The 24,977-nt window shown below is 38.1% G+C and overlaps 2 protein-coding genes across 2 annotated transcripts in view; both read right to left on the reverse strand.

Annotated features, from left to right (window-relative positions):
• LOC135480203 (tyrosine-protein phosphatase 10D-like) overlaps positions 1–24,419 on the reverse strand; it is a 57,515-nt gene extending 33,096 nt beyond the window's left edge. The window contains exon 1 of the mRNA XM_064759985.1: positions 24,363–24,419. The gene's annotated coding sequence lies outside the window, so the exon portion shown is untranslated. The remainder of the gene's footprint in view (positions 1–24,362) is intronic.
• Positions 9,023–14,205, reverse strand: LOC135462109 (tyrosine-protein kinase receptor Tie-1-like). Its single transcript, XM_064739468.1, has 8 exons — positions 14,035–14,205; positions 12,782–12,883; positions 12,094–12,257; positions 11,650–11,766; positions 11,358–11,431; positions 10,633–10,770; positions 10,073–10,172; positions 9,023–9,179 (listed from the first exon to the last, which is right to left on the reverse strand). The coding sequence occupies exons 1-8, from the start codon at positions 14,177–14,179 to the stop codon at positions 9,105–9,107; spliced, it is 915 nt and encodes a 304-aa protein (XP_064595538.1). The 5' UTR covers positions 14,180–14,205; the 3' UTR covers positions 9,023–9,104.
• Positions 24,420–24,977: the final 558 nt, after the last annotated feature.

The raw sequence follows: 24,977 nt of genomic DNA on the forward strand, positions 1-24,977 counted from the left end.
CAACATCCTCAAACTTTGGTCGTTCATGTAGGTCGTCCTTGGAACATTTCAGTGTTACACTGTAACTATAGACAGCAGTTTGCTGACTCTTAATTTTACTGTGATATAAATGAATTTCCATACCTCATGGCCAAAAATTGATTAATATGAAGGCTGCCACTGTAGGATACTAATTCTATGACAATACATGGGAAAATATTAACACTGATACGTGTTTAGTTATCGAAGTCTACATTTCAAATTTACTGTTGATTAGTCATACTGAATGTTTTTAAATAAAACAGCTCTTAAAATCATTTGATAATCCTACTTTTCATATACAGTTGAAGAACGCCCAAAAATTCTAAAAAGCGTCTTGTTTACTACAGTTGACCAAAAGGTCGGGTTCAAAGCTGTTGTGAGAGAATGCGGAGGAGGAGATATATTAGCGACGACAAACGTATCAGCACTGATGATAACGAGGACACTTTGATATAACTCTGACAACATCGAAGTCTAAATGCGAGAAAAACTGTTGTTATGAGGAGGATAACTAAGCCGAAAAGTCAAGTTTATTATCATCTGCACCTTCCAACAGAATAATACACTAATAGGCCTAAGTAAGTGTAAACTAATTGAGGGGATTTCATCACGAAACTATTTTAATACTGAGCAATTGTGTCAGCATCTTACAGCGGAACTTTGAGCAGATCAATCGTTAATCCTTGCGAAGATTTTTAGTTTGCGCCCTGTGGGCTGACGTAAAACCAAATTTTGCCAGTTAAGAGCTATTGTTGGCCAGATTTTAGACTGTCAGATAAAATTTACGCACTGGTTTTCACCATTCACATTTTGATAGATAACTTAAAATGTAAAATGTGAATCCCCATAAGCCGACCAGTTATATACTGGATAAAAAAAACAGCTCTTCCTAATATGTACTAGGTGTACTGTACACGATGTAATATACCGCACAATTTCCAGCAGACATTAAATAAAGCGTTATGATATACTTTTGCCTTGGTGTTAACACTTTTCTCAGCTGGTTTTGCTTGCTGTAACCCAGGATATCGGCTGTAAGATCCTTGGCAGCGAGAATGTTTCAAGCGCTAAGGTCTCCATGGAGAATCTGTAAAGAAAACCGAGGCTGTAGTTTGATGTTGTATTAACTATGGCTTATAGTGTGCATACTATGTAATCATGGGATATACGTGCATTGTTGTATGCATCACATTACCTTTTGATCGGTCCCAATAGCTCAGTTGGTAGAACGTAACATTCGGGGCGATACATCCAAGGTCAATCCTAGGTCGGGTCACATGTAAGACCTTAAAAGAGGAAGTTGTAAATTCTCGCTTGGCCTTCAGTATTAAGGGGATAGTGCAACGACTGGTTGACCCGTATCAGTATAATGGCTCGGACGGGGCAGCTTACTTACCTTCGGTAAGTCGTGTCAGTAAAGCAGCACTGGATAAAAGAGCGGTATAAATCCGTCCTGCAACAAGGGGGCACATCACACACACTCTCAAGGAATCCTTCGTCGTCATATGAGTGAAAAATTGTTAAGTACGACGTTAAACCTCAAGTACTCACTCACTCTCATAGCCTTTTGGGCCACAGGACATTGAGGAAATATCAAATCTGTGAATATTTTGTCATGCTTAGGGTTTAAATAAAAAAAGTTTTTATTGCAGGATAAAAATAAAACCAGCATCTGTTCACGTTTATTCAGTTTTGACCGATGCGCCATTCCCCGGGCCACGTCTTCAGTTAATTGCAACAAATTTGTTTCTGTCAGTCCGCCGTTTGCAGCGACTCGCCTCTTCTCCCTTAGAAATGTGTGTAAATTACCATTATGCCGAGCCCGTGTAGCATCAGAACTGTGTTATCTACAACATAAGGTTAGGTGGAATCCATGAGTAGCACCTGGCACAATTCCTGTGTGGGCTCACCCGAAGTTTCCCAATTTACTGTTGTACACAAACCAGATTTTTGATGTGCCTAATGACATCCTCTAATACACAAACTGAGTTATAATACAGTGTGTTAGTGAACATATCTTACCAAGGAGTAAGTCAAGAAGACATAACAATAATACCTGAAGTGAGTATTTATAACTGAAAAAAAAGAACAAATCGGGTATGATTGAAAACTTTAAGTAAAAAATTGTTTATGAGGCAAGCGCAAATGTGTTATAAATCGGGCGGGGGCCCCACTTTCTTAATGTCTACCTTCATATTGTGCATTAATGCCAAGTTGTATAATTGGCTGATTCTTGCTCTTTATAAATCTTCCGGAAGAAATTAGTAGCAAAGTCTTCATATTTATGTATTTTACTACTAATCCTCTTCCAGCTCGTAACCCAAAAAGGACACAATTTTTGGATGAGCTCCGCATGGTCGCGACTTCTTCTTGGCATCGCTCAAAACCGTAGTTACTTTCAACACAGAAATTCAAAAAAGTTGGCATAATGAGACAGACTGAACTTTTCTGTTACCTGCCTTATGCTGATAAAGTAAAGGTAAGTAATCTTGATGGAAAACTAAAAACCATGCGAACACAATGATTGCGTTAGGTTTAACATTATAATTGATTGCTCGCAGAGTTGTCTAAAAGTCTCAAGTTTCATACATTTTATACAATTTAGTACTGCCAAAATTGCAGCGTTTTAAATGCAGACATAACATGGTTTAAAAGTCTCCTATTCCTTCTTTGATGTAATTCATTCGGTGGTAATTTGTTAAGTTGCGTTACTTCATTTGTGACTTATTACATAAACCATTACATATGTGTGCTATTCAGATTGAGGAAAGACAGTCTGTTCACGGTTCATGGGCTGCACGAATTGATGAGTACCTCTGATTATTCTCACAGCAACAGTCCACAGATTACCGTTCAGCAACTCCAAGGTTCCCTTCACGATTTTGTGTATACCGTTACTCAAGTTGATGTTTGAGATCAATGTGCGGGATTCTGGTACCATCATGTGGCCTATGTCATCCTAATGGCTCTCGCCAGGTTTATTTAGCTGTGGCAAAGTAATCTCATGAGATACATATAATAGATATCCACTGGAATTTATCAATATCTAGCCTCACAGAACATTTGAAAGTGAATATTATTCAAAAACGTCGGGCGTATGACATAACATACACCTCAATGATTTGAGGTGGGAAAAGAACCTGTCTCTGTATCAAATTATGAACTTTTGGTTCTTTCTTCAGCTTGATTTCTGAAAATATATATGAAAAAAATGTATACTGCCTATGTGCTCCAGGTTTTTATGTGCTCCTGGTTTTCTCATAGCGTCAGCGAAGTCAGTGAAACCGATTCGAGTTTATTAAAATATAATTTAGTAATATCGTATGATAGTTAAAAGTACATGTCGCTGGCGTTGTACATTAAGGTTTTGCATTACTTAGCAAAGTAAATACAACGTCTGACTCTAAAATCTATCTTTTCATGTTTTTCATCTTTTTTACGTTATACACGTCATCCATTATTCGTCACAAACAAAGTGTGTACAGTAGCTTTCTGGCAGATCTGTTTGCCAATTTCTGTGCAGACCTTTACTAAAAATATAGGTTTGTTCATATTACTTAAATAGCACAGATCGTACTCGCTGGTAAATATATGGACGACTGACATGACGTGCACCTTCTGTTTCAAACATTTGACCATACATCTTTTCCATTTACCGCTGTTATTAAAACCTATCATTTCGTTTTTATGACACGTAATACCTCTGGTGAGGCCTACTCTTCGCCTTGAAACTTGGAGAAGATAATCAGATGATATTTGCTTGTGTAGAAAAGATACTCGTCTTTGCTTGCCTTTCAAGTGACTGTGACTATAACAATGAAGATAAGAACGACGACTCCACATGACATTTTGGCGGGCAGCACTGTTGGACTGGATCCAATTAGTTGTTCTGGGGAAACAGTAGTGATGAAAATTTGTGGCTGTTGGAAAATGGCACCTTCACACGTCCAAATAATACATAATAATCAGAGATTTATTTGGTAAGATGCTAAGATAAGAGGAGTTTCTGTTAACTAGAACTTGGGAAGAATAAATCCCCTGGGTTTTACGGGCAACATACAATGTGTGATTAAGTGTAAGATACGTCAAATGATATAAAGAAAGACCACAGTACCTGGGGTAGCTTTATAACCATGAATGTGGTCCGTTTCGGTGCAGCCGCCATGAGTGCATGCAAATACCTTCACACTGAACGTAAAAGCCAAACAGCATGTCCATGGAACACGTGGGTGAAACAGTATATATACTTATACAGTACATATACAAGTAGAACAACACCTAGTCCCTATGCAAACAAAAGATATGGAATAGGCCCTATTAACCATATAGGCCGCACATCACTTATTATAAGAGCGCCAATAACCTGTCACAAACAGGTCATGCTTTACCATTTTTCTTGTGAGATAAGACGTAAAAGTAACTCAAATAAATGTACGTGATTGACAGGTTCGTTACCACCACACACGAAACTACCGCATACATGCATGTAGGCCTTTGGATGTAGTTAACAATAGCTCTCTATTGGTTCCACGTGTCTTGAAGTATTATGGTGGATATGTTCGAACCACGTTCCATTTATTCATTTATTTATTTGACTGGTGTTTTAAGCCTTATAATTTTTTATGCATTATGGTGAGAGGAAACCGGGCAGAGCCCGGCAGAAACCCACGACCATTCGCAGGCTGCTGGTAGACCTTTCCACTTACGGTCGGTGAGGACGAACCACGTTCAGGATTTAGGGTCTGAAACATCACACATCGGTGACATGTCCAGTGTCAGGGTATTATGCACATTTTGAGTTAATACACTTTTGAAACCCACAGTTTAGTAGACCTGAATTAAAACGTTGCCTTTACATGCGTCATCAGTCATGAAGTTGATAGATGTCAGCATTACAGTATTATATCACTTATATTACTTCTGGTAACCAGAATATGAAACCAGAGGTTCAAGCAAGCGACTGTCAATAAGTCTACCAAAATCCCGCAGACACTCAGAAGTCAAGCCAGGGGTGACATTCAGATAGCCGGTCTCTGGAATGCATGAGGCAGTAAAATTCGCCGGCAGTTAATTCTTGGAAACGCTCTCCTGTTAGAATTGAAGAACGCCAATGAAGAAACAAATGAAAGAAGAAGGAAAGTGAATGTTTTGAAGTCAAATGTTTTTGGTAAAATCATAAAGAAGTACAGGAGCTCAAAAACTGGGTTTGGACGAAACAAAATTGAAAAAGTTCGGCAAAAGTGGGTTAACATAACTAAACAAAATATCGACAGGAAGTACGGAAGATGACATAATTCGTTCACAACTTAGGAAATCTGCTATGAAGAAATCTGACATACAGAAGACACAAACCCGGGTTGTAACTGATTACCTGTTAAATCTTCACGCAAAATTTCTGTCAGAAAACCCATCATTGGCAACGTTTTGTAGAATGCGTCCGAAACAAATTTTGTTAACAGGGTTTATAAGCCTGTTGCCGGTGTACTTAAACACCAAAATATGGCCGTTGTACCCACAGCTATGAAGCAGGGGGATGTAACACAAACCCGGAGGCTTACTTTTAAGGCATCGAACCAACAGACATGGATATTAATTCCAGATGGAATGCCAGACGCCATGAAGTATAAATGGACGGTGGAAGAGGGTATCAGTTACAGAAAAATTAAGGGAAAAGTCAAGAATGTCAGAAAGGATACTCGAGTCCGAGATTTGATAAGATACGACGGAAGCTCTGCCCAAGCATGATATTATACTACAGATAGACTTTGCGGAAAGCTTCAATTGTAAGTCAGTGGAGGAAATCCATGCAGTCAGCTTATTGGAACCAGACTAGCTATACTCTGCATCCTATTTTGGCTTACTTTCTGAACGAGAAAAGTGAGCTGGAACACAAAAGTTGTTCATTATTGTTTTTGACGAACTTTCATATTCCACCATGACTGTTCACTCAATATTGAAAGCGATAATACAAGAGATGAAAGCGACTGAGCCTCACATACAAGCTATGCATTACTGGACAGATGGTCCCACAAGCCTGTGCCGAAATAAGTAGATATTTTCTACCGTGGCAAATCCTGAAGAGATTAACGGGTAGCAAGCACAGTCGAGTTTTTTCGCGGTGGGTAATGGCGAGAGAGCCTTGGTGGCACTAATAAGGCAATGGTTGACGACGTTAACCGCTCTGAGAACGTGGTCTTTCAAGATGCGATTATTTTTTTCAGATGGGCAACAAATTCCAACATGGCCGCTGTTAAGTTTCTGTTTATATCTTCACAGGTTTGTATGCAGGTGTCAGACAGACTGGCCGAAAGAAATGTGGTAGCGCCTTGACACTTGTGTTGTATTGACACAAACTTGTGTTTTAAACTAAGAAAATTTCATTTTACAGAAGGCATTTTTGACACTGTAGCAAGTAGCAGACGGTCCAAGATGGCATGACATATTAAAAATGAACAACATACCGTCGTTTAATTGCCTTTCCAGGACATTTATGACGCCTAGGCATGTTGGAAACGGTCTAAGATGGCACTGAATATACAGATTAAACAAAATACTGACCTATATTGTCCATTACTGGGCGTCTGCGACTTGCGTTGCACGTGTTGTGACTCCTGGCTTCCTGACCACAACTATGCACCTTTACATACATGCACAGTTTCAGTTATGTTGCAAACAAAATGCCCTTTGACACTGTGGCAAGTTGCTGACTTGAGGAATATTGACTAAAGGACCTTTAGGACTTGAACTCTGTGTTAACTGACCGTAGAAATGTACCTCAAGGCCCGGTTATAGTTTACAGAACACCCATTTCAAGAAGGTATTTTTGACACTAAAATCGTTCGAAATGTGAAAATATATCTTATATTTCCAACATTGTAGGATTGCAGTAACAATGAAATTTGTGTCTTTTTGGATGAACTTTTAACTTCCTAAATAGCACTGTATTATACATGTAACATTCATGTACAGTATGTACCAATAACCATCTGAATGTTATTTTACAAAGTAAAGTTGGCACAATATTGTAACACAACCTTTGAGCTCCATATTCGCAGCTGAGCAAGCTGCATTTTGGCGAATATGGTATTGAATGTTGTGTTGGAATCTTGTGCCAACTTCACAGAACTAACGGTCCGGACATACTCCGCTTCTGACATTACCCGGGCTGATCTCCCCTTGAGCCAATAAACACAGCAAGATTAATTAACACCTACATATACGTATTTATATACAGACTCCAACAGTTTAACCCCTCTACCGGAACTTAATTTCCAACAGACATATGTACAATAGCAAATTATTTGCTTTCATTTATCTGTGGACACATGGCACTAAGACCTCCCTATAAAAATACAAATGAAAAACGCGAAGCATGAAGTCTCAATTTTTAGGAAGAACATGGCTGATCGAGACCCTCGAGAATGGATAACTCAGACAGAAAAGTTTTTGAGCGTAAAACACCAATAAACAAATAAAAACAAAACTGACTGTCGATGTAACAGTAAGAAATTCTTAACAGGGGTACAACTATCTATTGATCCATTAGACAGTTAGGTGTGCACGGTCAGTTTGTGTATCCTCATATTGAGTTTGAAATCAGCTAGATCAGTACATCAGTTTTGGATAATTAGTGACAAGGTCTACCTGGACTCTCAGGTGTTCTGTAAGCTCATATCTTGAAAACAGATTATAGGAGAATCATGAGTCACAGTTTAAATGTTTGTATGCACGTGACACCCCTATGCATCCGTCCATCTGGCATGCGCGTCATTTTCGATCCGTGGATCACGATTTCTATAATTTGCTTACGTATATATCTTAAAAAACATGATCTGAAAAGTTGCACCGAATAATGGGTCTGTGCACATAATTACCCTGGGCGTATGCTTCAGTACAGAGGTATATGGTGTATGATTATCAAAAGCAGGGGCGAGGAGCATCTCACTTTCTTTTTACTGTAAATCATCCTTTTTTACTCAGATGTAATGAATGACACAGTAACCTGACATGAGTAGAATGTTTGCGTTGCCCTGTTGCATCTGCTGTACAGATGAAACATTTTCATTCAAATTTGTATGTATATACAACTTCAGTCTGGTGCAAGGTAACTGGTTTTTGTGTTAAGTACATATTATAAGGCACGACGACCCGATATATCTTTGTACCTACGTAAGTGCTTTTAAACTGTTACACACTCCACAACGGAAATGGGAAGCATCTTAATAAAAATATGCCAATCTTACAAAGGCATGTTGTAATCTCGTGTAATTTACACTTCTTCAGAGTTCCATCATTTAGCGTAAGATTACTTGTCAGCATAACTCTAAATGTTTAATTATCAGAGAGATAGGGTGAAGATAAGTTTTCATAAATAATAAACGTATAAATTGTTTGTTTGGTACAGTAGTGAACCATAAGGGGTATACAAGTTTATATGATGCAGAAAAATGCAGCAGTAAAAAATTTTCTCAAATGACATATTTAATAATATGTATAGAAGAAAAGCTGTGTTTCGTTTAGGTAAATACATCACAAGCACTACATAACAATACAAATGAAAAGTAGTCAGTGATACGGGTGATTTAGTTAAATACATGGATAAACACACAGTCCATGGCACCTGTTACTGAGGCGATAACATACTTGTTAAACCATGCATTCACAAAAAGGACATTTGTTTGACATTTTATCTTACTCCCCAAAATATTTGATGAGCTGAAATCTATAATACATACTGTACTTTGTAACATGAGTATGTACCATACATAATATAAAAATATTGCAGACGGATAACTACGGATAACATTGATACACTGACTATAAATAGTTAAATTTCATTACAAATAACTCCCAAAATTTCACCAAAAATCAATATAATTTACACATGTATAGAGTGGTAAAACCGTATTTGAATTAAAACATATACCTGTGTAAAGCAACATATCTTTCATCAAGAAAGACACAAATGTATAAAACTTTACAAAATATATTAACACCTGTTGTTTTTCCACTCACATTCTAAGTCTATTGCTTTGCCCATAAGGGGTAAACCGAATACCTCAGGACATTTTAATATTCATTCCTTAGTAGCTGCTGTCTGCCCCCGCTTCTTCAAACGTGAAGTCAAGACTCTCGTATATTCCAATGTTCATGTATTGCTGAAACGTAAGAACAGGGAAACAATGGGTCATTGACGTTGTATGACTGATATACTTTCAGTCATTTTAGGAAAGTGATATCCACTAAAGGCATGTTGTAACAGTGAAATAATACTTTTTCAACATATGTTTGATAGCCGCCATTGTGTGAGTGAAAAATTATTCATCATGGCGTTATGCAACAATCAAATAAACAAATAAATATTTTTGATAAATGAAAATACTTGTGGAAACTTAATTCATCTTCTTGGCAACGATAATTTTAGAGTTAACCTGTTAACTTTAACAGAAAGTCTGATATCTGAGAGATGCTAGAATGTATTCTGTTGTCACAGCAAATTATTCTGTTAAAAAAAAAATACAAATATTCCACTGATTCAGCACAACCATTTTATTAGGCTAACATCATATTACGTTAAATATGACGCAATATTGTGTTGTGATAACAGAATACATTCTAGCATCATTCAGACAACAGCCTTTCTGTTAAATTTAACAGATGAATTGTTTTGACTTATATGGACTATGAAAGTTCTGTCTCATACTAATTTTGGATAGTGTGTTAAATCATTTGTGTGACATTTCGCACAGGTTATCAGCACAATAGTTACTCCAAGAGAAGAAGAACAGCCCATATCTAAACAGAAAGTTCCACGAAATAGATCTTTAGTTTCCAAACAGTAACTCCACTCAGTAATTTGGAACTTTTGGGGACAACACATCAAAGCGCTTGTGACATTCAGTATTCCCACTGTTGGGCCTTTTAATAATATTTATACTGACAAGACGTCAAGGGGTCAGACCAGGGAAAAACATATTGTTCTCTCCTGTAGGCCTACCGGTGTATAAGGGGACTAATGTAAGATTTTCCACTAAAAACTGTAAACGTGTACCTGTACGTGTGCTGTCATATCGGCCAGTCTGCGCGACAAATCCTGAAAGGAAGGTCGTTCTGCAGGGTCGTCTTTCCAACACTCTAACATTACAGTGTATCTGTGAGGGTGACAGAATGACCATGTTATCAGAAAATCTATAAACTTGAAAGATAACTAAAATATTCATGAACAATGGGTTATGAAAATATAAAGTAAATGAACAAGCACTCTGGAAGTCTATATTGCTTTTAGCATTAGCGGTTTGATCCCTCAGAATAATGGCTATGTTATAGTCTACAACGGAAACGGCCATCATTTTGTTCATATTAGACGGCACTGTCCGAATCTCGAACTTGACCTATAGCTTGTAATGGTAAAGTCGTGCACAAAGTATTGATCCTATGCGACGGACCGTTTTGATAAAATATACCAGCAAATGCTGTGTAGCTTACGGACAGATGGGGTCCCCAATGGACGGGGAGGAGATAAGTACAAAATTAAGTAGGACAACAGGAACAGCCATAAGCACTTATATCAAAATTCAATCACGGCAATATTTAAGCAAGTATAACGCTTACAATGGAATTTGGCAGGATTTAGGGCAGGCCAGACGACAGTTTTGGCTGAGAAGGCGGCGTATCTCCTTGGACTTCATCTTCCCATAAGGTGTCGCTCCGTAGGTCATGATTTCCCACATCAATACACCAAATGACCACCTGTGGAAGACAATAACCTACGCCTTGATATATTCCAGATAGTCAGTCAGTGTAAAAGGTGATACTATGAGATAAAATCTAAAAAGGATAGTTTCAGTCTACGTTGTGTATATAGTCTGTACGTTGATTTATATTATCACATTTCAGAGAGTTGTTTGGAGTTAAACGTGAAAATCCTGAGTGCAGTCCCTTTGTCCCGTCACAGTGCCATTCAGACAAAGTAACTGCTGTTAGGGACTACAGTTCATTTTCACCAATGTTCAGTAACCTACCTTGCTTGGTACTTTGTGGACTAAAACAAAACTTAAATTAAACAACTGGTTACACACCTACGGTATAAAGATTTTGTTTAAACAAAACGCTTAAATGCTTAAGTAAAATAACTTAGGCAGTTTAGCCTGAACTAAGATTAAAACGTGTGCGGCTTAAGTTCTATACTTTTGAACAGCTGGTTCATGACTATCCTATTTGCCCTTTCCATGATGTACAACGTCTACAGTACACAGTTCAAAGGGCAATTTCATGATGGAATGTCACATATTTAAGTCCAACTGCGGTATACGGTAAATTCAATTAAAAGCCCTCACACTTCACTTTGTTGTGTGTAGACCTTCCCCTCCAGAGTCTCAACCGAAGCCCATCTGCACAGCGGAAAAGTGAACTAGAACGAAAAATTATTTTCAGTATGAACTCAAGCATACTGTAAGATAAAATACATGTATTTCTTCGATACAAAAGTTGCTTTACACTTCAACTGACACTTAACATTAATTTTTCAGTAACTAAAAATACAAAACAACTTCGCTCAACTAAGGATATACCTGGATGTAATTATATGCTTACTCTTTGAATTTGCCACAGAATTCCTATCAAGTGTACCTTATCCACGTCTTTTGGCTCGAATCCGACCGGTCTTGCATGCTGGAAGCCAGATATCTTTGCCGTCAGGTCTCCACCAACCAGAACGTTCACAGCTCGCAGATCTCCATGAAGGGTCTATGGAGGAGATGTAGCAAAGGGAGCTTACTCAGTGCTGACAAAAACCAGGGAACATTTTATCGACACTAATATATATTTTTTGTTATTTTTGCATTTCCGTTTGGTTGAATTATGGCATTAAATACTTAATGTTCTACAAACTGAACTATCTGGACTGTAATGAAAAATAAACTAAAAACAACAAATGTTTTGGGCATTATGATTTGCCCTCGCTTACTAATACTTGGATAAACTGTGCAGAAATTAAGTGTCGCACCCACATAAAGTTCATGGTGGTTGCAAATACATAATGGTTGTGGCACTTGACCTGCGTTTCACCTATACCTCTAGCTGTGATAGATGCGCCATACCCTCGGCCACATTTTCAGCAAAGAGCAAGAGATTAGCTTCTGTCAGTTCTTTATTTGATCCACTTCGTCTTTTATCCCTCAGAAAACTCTGTAAATCGCCCCTTTCTTCAAAGCCGTTGATCATGAAAACGGTGTTATCTGCAAATTGGAACACATAGACAGCATTAACAGACAAAGTTATCTAAAAAGTTACGGCTGTCTGTTATCACGAAATGAACCTGTATATAAGCCATTCAACACGACTAAACAACTAACTACCTCGGGTCATTTCTTTATCCCTGTTACAATTTGTAGAAGAAATTGCAGCCACGTGTTAAGTTAAATGCTATCGGTCGAGTTTTCGGCAGGATGACACGACCTGATTTAATAATAGGTAGATATATTATAGAGACACTTTTCTTGAGTATGGCGTAAAACGCCAATCAAATAAGTAAGTAAATAATATGGTGCCAGAACACAAGCCCACCCTGTTCAAGCAATGCACGTTTTCATTTGTGCTTGGACGTTAAAGACTTGACAAACAGTAATGTGCTAACGTATGGCAAGACCAGGCTCTCTTCACATGAAATGACAGTAGTGACCGTAGTGTGATTGCTTGGCCATATTCGAACTATGGCGTTACTGATAACACCGGTGAGTGAGTAGATAAGACAAAGACTTACCGTCTTGTATGGAGTAACCCAGGAAGCACACGACGTGTGGATGGGCTCCAATATTCCGCATAATATCTATCTCTGCCTTACATCGCTCAAATGGACTGGTTCCTTTAATGCAAAATATGAACATACTGTAGTCATCAATGCACTACACCTTGACTCTAATTTTATTAATTTTCAGTGTATTGCTCAATTTTTCTGTAGACGAAGCTACTTGATGCGATCCATAAGCATGGTAAGAAAAGAAGAGAGTCAAAAAGAAATAAAGGCAAATTAATTGTAAGCAACTGTTCATCTCTGGTATTACCTCTTTTTGACTATTGCAATGTTGTCTGGACAATTACAAACTTGTTTGCAAGTTTCGCGGAACAAAGTCGCCCGAGTTATTTTAGGTCGCGCTAAACGTTGACATTTATACCGAATGCTCTCTGATCTCGACTGGTTAAATGTAAGAAAGAGACATGACTACAACACGAGTTTAGAAATGTGTGCACGACGCAGTGCCTGTCAACCTTAGTGATCACTTTAAATTGCACTCAAGCGCACGTGGACTAAGACTGAGACACAGCCAAAATATTGTAAGATGTTTAACTGAGAGTAAAATAAAATTAGCTGTCGTGGATCAACAGCTTACCAGGTAAGGTGAGGAACTCTCCATCAATAAGTTGTTTTAAACAGAGATTACTAAAATGTCTATGATCTATGTTTTAAATTTCCCATCTACATTTTTATTTGATCTCTATAAATTTTGTATATATCGTGTTTTACAGAAAGTTCTGTGCTTGTTTTTATTGATGTTTTCATTTTCGTGTGATTTAAGCTGAACTCAAGAATGTGTCACTTGTACGAGTATTTGTTACATTGAATTAAAAATTGGTATGTGACTTCACCTTGGCAGATTATGTACATATCAAGCTTTGCGATCTTTTGTTCTTTTTCAACGAACCTACGACCACTTATGGCTGGTCAGTATTGCGAAATAAAACTAGGTACATTGCTTCAAGGAAAGAAGTAATAAGTCATCTACTCTTCGGGGTTTTGGCAAACTTCGTTTATTTTCAAGAAAATTATGTTGACAAGTTTGTTGTGGACTTGAACATAATTGCTATTCTAACGTCTCATTGGGATGGACTGAACCAGCACTTTGTTTAGCATGAGTCACAATAACAACTAAAGTACAGGCTTGTTTTCCTATGTGAACTCTTTTTTCTCGAAACAATTGCATCAGTTAAGATGCTCATAATTACATTTCAATTTACCTGTGATTTTTCTGATGGCGACGCTCCTCTGATGCCCATCAGCCTCCTGAAGTGTTCCTTTTAGCACTTTATGTTTACCTTTGTTCACATTTTCATTAGAAACTCTCAGACGGAATGTTGATATCGCAAGTTGATCAAATCGCATACCCTCGTATTTACTCTCTGCATTGACTGGAGCCTGGAAAGTGATCAAGTGATTAAAAAAGAGATTTCCCGCTCAGAACTGAGCGAATATTTGTAATTTATAAACAGATGTTTTCAATACCGATCGGGCCAAAAAAACTGTCGCAAAATGTGAGTGTGGGAGCGCTTCGTGACCATGTTTTTAACATCGCTCATCATTCTTACTACATTATTTCGGTTACTTTTCTGCAGAGATTAAAGGCTGACATTTAGTCAGCAGGCTCTTCATGTGGACACCCCTACCTGTTAGGCATGTGGAATATTTTTTAGTACAGAATGTAACATCAAAGACACATATAAGTCAATAGAGGCAGATACAAATAAGGTATATCACGGATTTCACCTGACTTGTACATTATTAGCCTATACTTCAACCAGTATTTAAATTATCCTTCAAAACGAAAAGAACGGCATCTTAAATACATTACGCAAGACGTAGCCTATGGTTCTAATAACAACATACGATAGGCCATCAAAGTGTTACTATAACTACAACTGTCTTACTGGTTTCATAGTCTCGTAAGGGTCCATATTCAAGTCTTTAGGCCTAGGTCTCTGACGACGACGCCTGAAAACAAATATCAAAGATCACTTCATTCCCTATCAATCCTTCTGCAAAAATTCACTGTAAAAAGTCATCGCTGAAAATACAAATTTCAAATAAAAAATGAGGGTCACTAAATTACTTTTTTCTCAGAGGACAAAATAACTCTAAACATGCAAACATTAAAATGAACCAGGTCAGCTGTTTCCTGATGAACTCAAATGTCAAGTTCCTGTCAGTTAAGAGTCTTGACCAGAACTTTCAGTATGAAAGCGATTTTGAATGTAAACTAAGTATATAACAGAAGTAGACACATACAAGTATATGCAGAATCCTGGTGGGAAAATGCTGATCAATGCTAGCCAGTACACATAATGTACAAGGAGTCCATTACAGGCATTGATGTACATAATCATGTATATATGTATATCTGTTATCTGTAATTCTGTTACTGACAGAATGTTACTACATCATGGAAAACCCATGTGTATGAACATGCCACAATGTATGCTAATGTCCATAAAAAATCATTTTATTAATTTCTGCTGTTGAATACATACGTGTCCTTCTGTTTCTGATGTTTAAATCGCACTATGATCACAACAATAACGATGAGGAGAATGATTATCGCAGGCCACATGAGACGCTGACAGCAATGGTTACTGTCTTGTAATCCTTTTCCTCTGTAACATCAGATATAATCAGATCTTGAGCTCTGTGAACACTCTGCTATGTGTTTAATACAACATTATTTCACTATTCAAACATCACATATTAATGTCACATTATGTCCACATGTTGATTAAGGTATTAGACGCTGACATTTTACGGACAAAGGGTGTTCATCAATTTCATTTGATAAATAAAAAAAGGTTTCAAAAATGTATACCGGTGCACGCAAATCTTCAATTATAGCTGAAAAAATGATACAGTCCTTACCAATGCTCTGATTGAGGAAACACAAAGAACATGAAATGTTTTAAATTCTTTATTAGAATAAGTATTGCAGGACGAATGTTGATACAGTATATAGATCGTACATATAATACATTATTTATTATGCTACTTATTATGCTGTTCATAAGTACATAAATAAGCAGTTCATATTCATGAAAGGCATATCGACATAACGCCATCTACAAGTCCCCATTCTACACACTTCAATGCATTGATAAGGTAATGATGATGGACACACGGATGGATGAACTAAGTCACAAATAGAGAGACAAGCTAGACAACCTGATCGCTATATCCATCCATAACATATGACGAGATCTTCATATCTTACGCACAAAATCAACCTGATTTTCAAGCCTGAACTAAGATTTCACAATGTGACGTGCACAAAATTTATTCTTACCTAGGACTAAATGGAGTGCAGCTTCACTGCAATACCAAGACTGTATCAAAACATAAGTTCATCCCCTCAATGTAACATGTACTAAAATAATATGGAAAATACATGAACGTTTGTTTTCATAGCATACGACTCGAACAAGTTCAACATGCTAAAAAACAAGTTTATGATTTTCAAGTCAAATTTTCATCCCATTAATTTAATGGCACTTGTGCATCTACATCAACATACATGTAAATATATCATCGATGCTTTCATTTTTTACCCAACAACTTTTATATCCTTGTTTATGTGGCCTGTCGAAGAAAGCAAAATCTCTTCTAGTAAGTTGAATCATGATACGAACACTACTGTTGACAGTTTGATTAAATCATAAAATCATACATCATGTTTCATGATGGTGTATCTTCAACTTCATCATCTTCAACGGCCTGTAATTGGGCACACAGGACTGTTTGTATCGGCTAAAATGAAGAAAAAAAACACACCAGCTACATATATGTTTGTATCAGCTTTAATGTTTCATGTGTTACATTGGTATCGTTAGAAAGAGCAGATTTTATAGTATCTGTGTTCTTCCAAATTGTTATTTAATATAACACTATTTCATAGAAATTACGGGGCTTTTCGTTATGTTGGCATGGGAAAAGTTACGCTATGTAGCCATATTAGTTTCGCTGTGCATGTCACAGCGAATCAGGCAATCAAAATGTAGGAGTGTTGGTGGTTAGCACAGCCTACTTTGTCTACACGCTATAACAGGGCATCGATCATGGCGTCTGACAGATGGTCCTTGAGGTCTACGACAGTCAAGACAAGGACAAAGGCAAGATCAAAGCAAAGGCGAAGGCACGATCAAGGCAAAGGAAAGCCAAGATCAAGACAAGGCTCAGAGGGATTAGTTAGAAGATACCTCGGATGAAAAATTTACAGCTACTGAAGTACACAGGCAGCTATACAGTCTCAAAACAGTCTCAAATGTATATGCGATCCGCGGGAGAGTTGCTCGATCTGGCGGCAGATCGTTCGATCTGGCGGGAGAGTTGCTCGATCCCGGGCCGGGGTGGGGGGTGTTGGGGGGGGGGGTGGGGAGCAGATTTGGTCGATCCCATGGGAGATTCGCTCGAATCTGGCGGGAGATTTGCTCGATCCGCGGGCGATTTGCTATCTTTAGTATATTACGCAGGGATGATTTAGTGTTATACTGAGCACTGTGACTATGGGAGTCAAAGAGTTACTGTTGCATTAAAATATACCTGAGGATTACGGTTAGGTAGAAATTCCAGCACATATACCTGTCGTAGTAGTTTTAAATTGCTGAAGACTGTTCACCGTCTATACCCGTGTCAACAAGTCGCCCAGAGTTATTCTCCCTGAAACTCTGTCTCGCAAATGGTATTGCAGATTCTGAACAAATATTTGCTGATTTGACTGTATATATGTGAATAAATGGATTTCACTGTTTAGTGTTCGAACTGGAAAAACAAATCTTCGCATCTTCTATTAGGCTGTTCTTGCCTATTCACTGAAATAAGTTGTAAGTCTTGAGTTTTCCTCCAGGAGTTATCCCGGAACAATACAGACTGGGAATGCATTTGGTGTATTAAATAGAATAACGACATTGAATTAATGATTGGAGTATTGAGAGTAAATCCATATTTCTGTATTGGGGTCTCCAAATACTTGAAGTAAATATCAGTCTTATACGTTACAAAAATATTTAAATTGTTTTTACCTCGGAGTTGATAGAGATTAACTGGTGATAAGCAGAGAGCAGAGCAAAGCCTGTATTATTAATCTCTAAAGGTCACAAGACCGGGCTATAAAGAAAAATCCGCTACAGTACTATCCAAAATTAATAAAGTTACTTCTGAAAGAGTCAACTGTTGCCAACAAATCCGAAAAAAAAAAACAAAAAAAAAAACAAAATAAAAACTCACAACAATATTTATTATTGCTATAAATTCCTATTTGCTACCCACAGGGGAGCACCTCAAAATATCATAACATAATAGTGGCCTCTGAAACTCAATACTACATGTAAAAGTACTAACCTTGACGAGCTTTCAGTGTGATCTCTGCTCTGAAAACACGCGCGTTGAAATATGGTGAACAGCACTCCGTGTATTCTACTAGATGTTGACAGTTTATGCGGAGTTTAAATTTTCCACACAAAAAATGTTATTAAAATATGCACATATTATGGTTTTACTTTGAAACGTTGAAACTGGCATCACATAAATTTTGAGTAATATGTCTAGAGAAAAGATTTTCACAGCAAAAATGATACCGGTTACCAGGTACATGGTATTAATTTTACACATCTCTGATATTCTATATTACATAAAATATATTTCAAAGCTTAAATTTTTTATTCGTTTACTTATTTGTTGGCGTTTTAGACCGTACTCAAGAATATTTCACTTATACGACGGCGACCAGCATTGTGGTGGGAGGAAACAGGGCAGAGCCCGGGGGAAATTCACAACCATTCGCAGGTTGTTGGCGGACCTTCCTACTTACGGTCACTACTTTAAGGTGCAACGGCGGATGTACACCTATGTATGTACATGTATGTATGTATTCGTGTATGTATGTATGCATGTAGTGCGTGTGTGTGTGTGTGGGGGGGGGGGGGGGTCCTTATCGTTGCAGATAGATGGTTTGAAAACGAAAGAAAAACAGTAGAATATGGTGATCAAACATCAGAAAATCTACTCCACCACGATTGGAGTTGTCCTTGTGACGTCACGGCAGTACACACCCTGCAAGCATGTGGGCTTCTCCACGTTCACAACACATACCACAGGAGACAATCGCTATACTTTTACAACTAATTTCCTTGTCGACGTGTGACTGCAGCAACACAACGCAGGATACTGTTACATACATAGCCTAAAACAGTCACAGATTGAGAAAGTATGGACCAGATATCATGAAAAACACCTTTCCATTACAGGGGGACTCGGTTGTGGTCATGTGAGACTTACTAACTGAGCCCTGCCTACTGCAGGAGAATGCCGAAGGAATAGGCTTTCATGAGTACTACCATAATTCCATGGACGCCAGACAGTACCGCGCTTGTATCATCTATGGTGACCAGTATGTTAGCGAAAATCTGTCATGGTATACGGCCCAGTCACAATGCTGTATACGACTTCAATTCTGTTCTGCAAAATCAATTCTGTTAGCTTTAAAAAAATGTTTGTTGTAAAACTGTTTTACTTACATAATTTCCATGGTGCTAATTAAGAGGTGTACACATAGGAGTAATTACGGATTAAGTCATATCATGGCTTCTGGAAAAGTGGTTAAACCTAATGCAATAATTTTGTCAGTGCATTGTAGAACTTTTTGCTACATAAACCCGTCAGGTTCTCCTGGCATGACGTCACCTAACCAGCGCTTCGCGGCCGACAAGATAGGCAGGCGGTCCAACTTTAATATTTTTGTTTAAAGGGAACTAGTTAACATAATATTTTTTTCATAAGGCTGCTAAAACAGTCCAACATAGCATAAATATTGTGCCTAGTAAACACTTAGTATGAAAAGTCGATAGGTATCTCTTTCGGTCATATGACGACGAGGAGTCAATAGCACGACGGATTGAACATTAGATTGTAAATCTACGCATACATGAGGCTATGTAACTGCTCTAAGCAGGTAATTATTTAGGTAAACATAGGTAAGACACGCAACCGTTTTACAATGGTAAACATTATGAAATCGTTACTGATGTGTATGACAAGAATAGTACCTTCAGAAGTTTGATAGCCAGATGTGTACTCCGTTTCGGTGCAGCCGCCATGAGTGCAGGAAAATGCCTTTACACTGTTCATATAAGTAAAACAGCTAATATCAAACTACATCTCCATCAGTTAAAGTGAATTTTGTGATGACTGCAATCTACGTAAGAAGAAATTTAGAAATTGCAAAAGCTTCTTCAACAGTCCGGGTATAAGTCTGATTAATAATACATGTTAACCGAAATATAACAAATATCAGCCACATATGGAATCATTTACAACAACGGCTTGACGCCTACTTTGGGAACACTCGGAGAAAAAACAATGGAAGCGGAAACACATTTCTTCCTGAACGCAATTACAGAATGCTTTCATTAGACTTTCATACTCTCGGCTAAAACCAATTTGGAACCTGATCAAGGACGAAGAATAAATTTCGAAGAATAAATTTCGAAGAATAAATACGAAGAATATATTCCTTTTACGAGTCGAACCGCTATGTGATACGTTACGTCATTTGATACAGTTAACATTTAATATCAGCAAAAATTCTAATTTGTATAACAGATACTTGTTAAAGTTTCTTGAAGTTTCTTGAAGATAATTTTGTGCAGATGACCTCTAACACTCTAGGATAAAATATGACAAATTTAAACATTCTTCATGTAAATCTTCTTTTCCTTGTGCATAAGTTAAAGCAAAATCCTTGCTTCCATATGAAATGTTCTTTTCCAACTTGTCAGTAACATTATGTGGTTTTCTTCTTACGGTTACTATAGTAACCCATAACCAGGGTACTAAGAAAAAGGCCTCCCTCTGGAACAATTCGTTGGAAATACACTATCTTTTAAATACAAAGACAAAACAGTATGCTCTATTATTCAAGCCTTTTTAAGGACAAAAGATAACACAATCTCACCATCTTTCGTCATCATATCACAGCTTTATGATTCATGGAAAATGACATACCTATATTTCGTTGCTGGCTTCAATGGACCATTACAAAACGTGTCAATAGATTCAGTACAATTTCCATCATTTCCAACTGTATACCGGAAAAAACCTGTTTCCCGTTTTGACTTGCTCATTATATCTAAAACAAAAGTCAGCAAGTAGGGATAACAGCGAACGTGTTGGATGCATAAAGATTAAAGTAATGAACATGACTACGAAACAGTGGCTTTGGAATCGTTATAATGTTTGCATGATACACAATGTTATAAAAATTGACTCAACAATGCTCACAATTGCATAACAACCTCTGAGCTAGGTATTAGAGATGCAGATTTGCTGACTCATTAGCCTAAAACACGTTTAAAAAGGAATGTTCAAAGAGAAAAGTTACCACGTCGAAAATACCAATCAACCGGAGTAGCCCTGTAAGGAATGATGAAATCTTTGCTATTCGCTTCGTGCCATTTCGCATAGTTCATGTAGAATGTACCCGCCAAGCTCTTGGAGGTAGACCCTGGAAGTAGAGTATATGGAATGAATCGTCCGCTTCTGGCAAGTCACTGGAGAGCTTTTTCCACATATCACACACATTGCTTCACCCCACATCGGGACCAAGTTTCTGAAGCTGTACTATATTAACATAATTTGTTTCGCTATGATAATGACTGAAAACTAAGTTTTGCACTCGCTGTGAGTTTAAGTCCAACTCATGTTGGCTTCCTCTCTGGCCGTAAGTGGGAAGGTCTGTCAGCCTCTGCCCAGTTTCCTCCCACCATAATGCTGGCCGCCGTCGTATAAGTGAAATATTCTTGAGAACGGCGTAAAACACAAATCAAATGAATAAATAAATATGTATTGCACAGACTGTGTCATAAGGGAAGTGTTTTATGAGCATATCAATTTATATTCAACAACGAGGGGCCTTCGTGGCCGAGGAGCATTATCACGCCAGCGCGGCGCAATGACCCAGTTGTCTCCCATCAATGCAGTCGCTGTGAGTTCAAGTCCAGCTCTTGCTGGTTTTCTCTCAGCCCGTACGTGGAAAGGTCTACCAGTAACTTGCGGATTGTCGTGGTTATCTCTGGGCTCTGCCTGGTTTCCTCCCATCATAATGCTGGTAAGATAGTAGTGTAATATTTCCAGTAAAGTCAACATCCGCCGTGACCATGTTAAAATATGGATTGTCAGTTTTTAATTATGTATGATGTAGTATCTAGCATAATACTCTTGTATCTATCTTCAAACGCTTTTGTCAATAGTAAACAGTTAATATTTCAGCGTAACTTACCTTCTTCAACAGAACTCGTCTGGATTACGATTAACCCGGAATCGACGATTTTCCCATTGGTGTCATCAGTAAAGAAGTCCATCCTGAGATTCAGCTGAAAGATTTGGACGGATTGGGGGACGGTTTTTTTGGTGGAGACGTCCGGGCAAATAACGCACTCAGTAGGCACAGGAGGCGCTGTGTCAAGGTGAAAACATCGTCGGTTTACTCAATAAAAATATACAAGATTTACAATTAAGGAGTACATCTGCGTGGCTGATTACTGGCTGGATTAACTGAGAAAAATGTATTGATACGTTAATATGATACAAGACTTACATCATCGACAGCAAAACCAGAAGCAGTGAAAACTCTCGTGAATTTTATTCTAACTGTTCGTGTAAATGTTTACAATTAGCAGCAAATTACACGCGCACCATGGCTTAAGCAGATAGGAAAACACTGCAAATTATTAGGAACCATTACCCACTTAGACAAAAAATAACAAGGTTTGATTTTCTCCATTTGTGAAAAATGTCGTGAAGAGCGATATGACAAATTGTACGCATGTACTAACGTCCACGAGGTGCTAAGTACTCGACGTAAAGAATCTCTCCCATAAATCTTTTGCTAACGGCCACCAGCTGTCAGAAAAAAAGAAAAATATATTTCAAATTCAAATGGAACGTTCATATTTATTTGATTTCTGTTTAACGCCATACTCTCCGGCGGTACGTGGGAAGGTCTGACAGCAACCTGCGGATGGTTGTGGGTTTCCCCGGGCTCTGCATGGTTTCCTCCCACAATAATGCTGGCCACTGTCGTATAAGTGAAATATTCTTGAGTACTGTGTAAATAACGCCATACTCAAGAATTAATTCCAGGAATAACAGATGGATTATTTCTATCCGGAACTACTTTATTCAGCATCTACGTGCAAACAACAGTCCTCCCAATGTCTGACCCTACCAATTGTTCAACACAGAATCAGTTTAACTTGACATGAACTTCCAACTCGTTCTTGACTTACCGAAACGTTGTACTCTTCCCCTGGTTCAACCTTCACTACTTTAGAATACACTTCATTGTCTGACTGTGACCAAGGGATGGTGAATGACGTCACATTATCGGAGACCTTGGAAAGAAGCAAATCTTGTTTTACATAACACCCATCATTATTTTTACTTTATCCAGCCTCATAATATTATGCAAATAATATCTGATCAGGACACAAAGGCAGCTTTAAACTTCGTACATTTTTACTTTCTTATAACACCAGTGCATTTCGGAACGTGCATGGGGGGGCCAACACGTCTCTTTCACAGCTGATGAACTGTGGTTTAAACCGGTCTCTCCGATGTTCAAATGCCTAATCTGACCGTCCTCACATAACTGACAAATTCTGAACAAGGAGTAAAGTTCTCTTTAGTCAATCAGTCACCCTCTTCAAAAAAATTAAGTATTGTAAACCAGCAATATTCCCAAATGTTGTACATATGTATGCATTCTTATCTCACATATATAGTCGCCTGTACTACTTGTTAGCTGTATGTAAATGACAACGATGTAATCCACAAATCAGTTTCTGTCTTGATTGAATTTAAAGCAATGAAATTCTTTTACAGTTGGACAAGGATACAGATGTTATATTGTCTTCACAACCCTGATTTACATTCTATTATCTATGTGCTATTTACACCTAAATAATTATAGTGGAAGGAAACCGGCCAAAAGTCCGGGAAAAACTCATGACCATCCGCAAGTTGATTGCAGACCTTCCCACATACCTTCGGAGAGGAAGTCAGCATGACAACCTTGTGTACACTGCACTAGTGTCTCCAGTAACAATTATTCCATTCCAGTTGCTCTCCACACGATATTTTTAAAGGTGGAATTGTTCGGCTAAAATTATTTAATAACTCGTCAGATGCGTCAACACATTATAAACAACATTTGTTAAACAGAATTCCATGCGGAACAACATACACTACCTTTTTCCGGTATTCCAGTACAAAACTTGTGATATTGGCATTTCTGTCTCTCAGCTTTGGTGGCTCCCAAGTTACATTCACGCTGGTTAGTAAGCCGTCCGGTACAATGAAATGAAGGTTTGTCACACGGCCCGGGGCTGTTAAACAAGAGATTACATGTTCGATGTAGAAATCTAAATGACAGACATTGCAATAGATGATATCCCTTCATGTACCCTGGTGTAGCGTGAGATCTCATACCAGGAAAGTACAGGACACATATATATGTAGCAGAAACAATACGAACCTGCCTCTGGGGTCCTGAATTCCTCTGAGTCAGAAGAAGGTCCATCTCCAGCCTTTGTTGACGCCCGCACCCTTATTCTGTATGGCCAGTATTCCTTCAAATCAGTAAACTCACCACAAAGGGGATCCATGTCTGAAGTGAATGCACGGGTGACTACATTATTGAAAATTCCAGACTAAACAATATTTCAAATTTTAAAATCATACATCTGCAAACTGATTTTAAAATTTACATGGAAAGAGAGAGAGAGAGAGAGAAAAAAAAACAAACGGAAAACAAAAACATACAGATTATCAGTACACTGTGCTGAACTGCATCGTCGTATCGCGCGATAAAATCGTTTACAATTTACAAATACCATACGCTTTTCAAGCATATTAAACAGATGACGATCAGATTACACACAATTACATGTACGCTACCTTACCTACAATGACCAATGCTACAAGTACGTGTAGCACTCTTGGTCACTCATAGAAAAGCTATCGTTGACTGAACAAAGTAAGAAGTAGGAGGTCATTGCCATAGATGGTGCCAACAAAAGTCCCCGGAGCAGACCCTCCGGATTTGGTAAATAACTGACGGATTTTCTCACGCTTGACGGAAATATTTTCA

This window comes from Liolophura sinensis, chromosome 1, assembly GCF_032854445.1.
Source record: "Liolophura sinensis isolate JHLJ2023 chromosome 1, CUHK_Ljap_v2, whole genome shotgun sequence".
Lineage (NCBI taxonomy): Eukaryota > Metazoa > Mollusca > Polyplacophora > Chitonida > Chitonidae > Liolophura > Liolophura sinensis.

Excerpts from the sequence above, each read along its gene's own strand:
- LOC135462109 (XM_064739468.1), bottom strand. The coding sequence starts at position 14,179 with ATGCGATTTGATCAACTTGCGATATCAACATTCCGTCTGAGAGTTTCT. Across the intron at positions 11,432-11,649 it reads AGCCAAAAGACGTGGATAAG|TTCACTTTTCCGCTGTGCAG; the intron begins GTACACTTGATA and ends TTTTCGTTCTAG. Across the intron at positions 10,173-10,632 it reads AAATCCTGCCAAATTCCATT|ATACACTGTAATGTTAGAGT; the intron begins GTAAGCGTTATA and ends TCACCCTCACAG.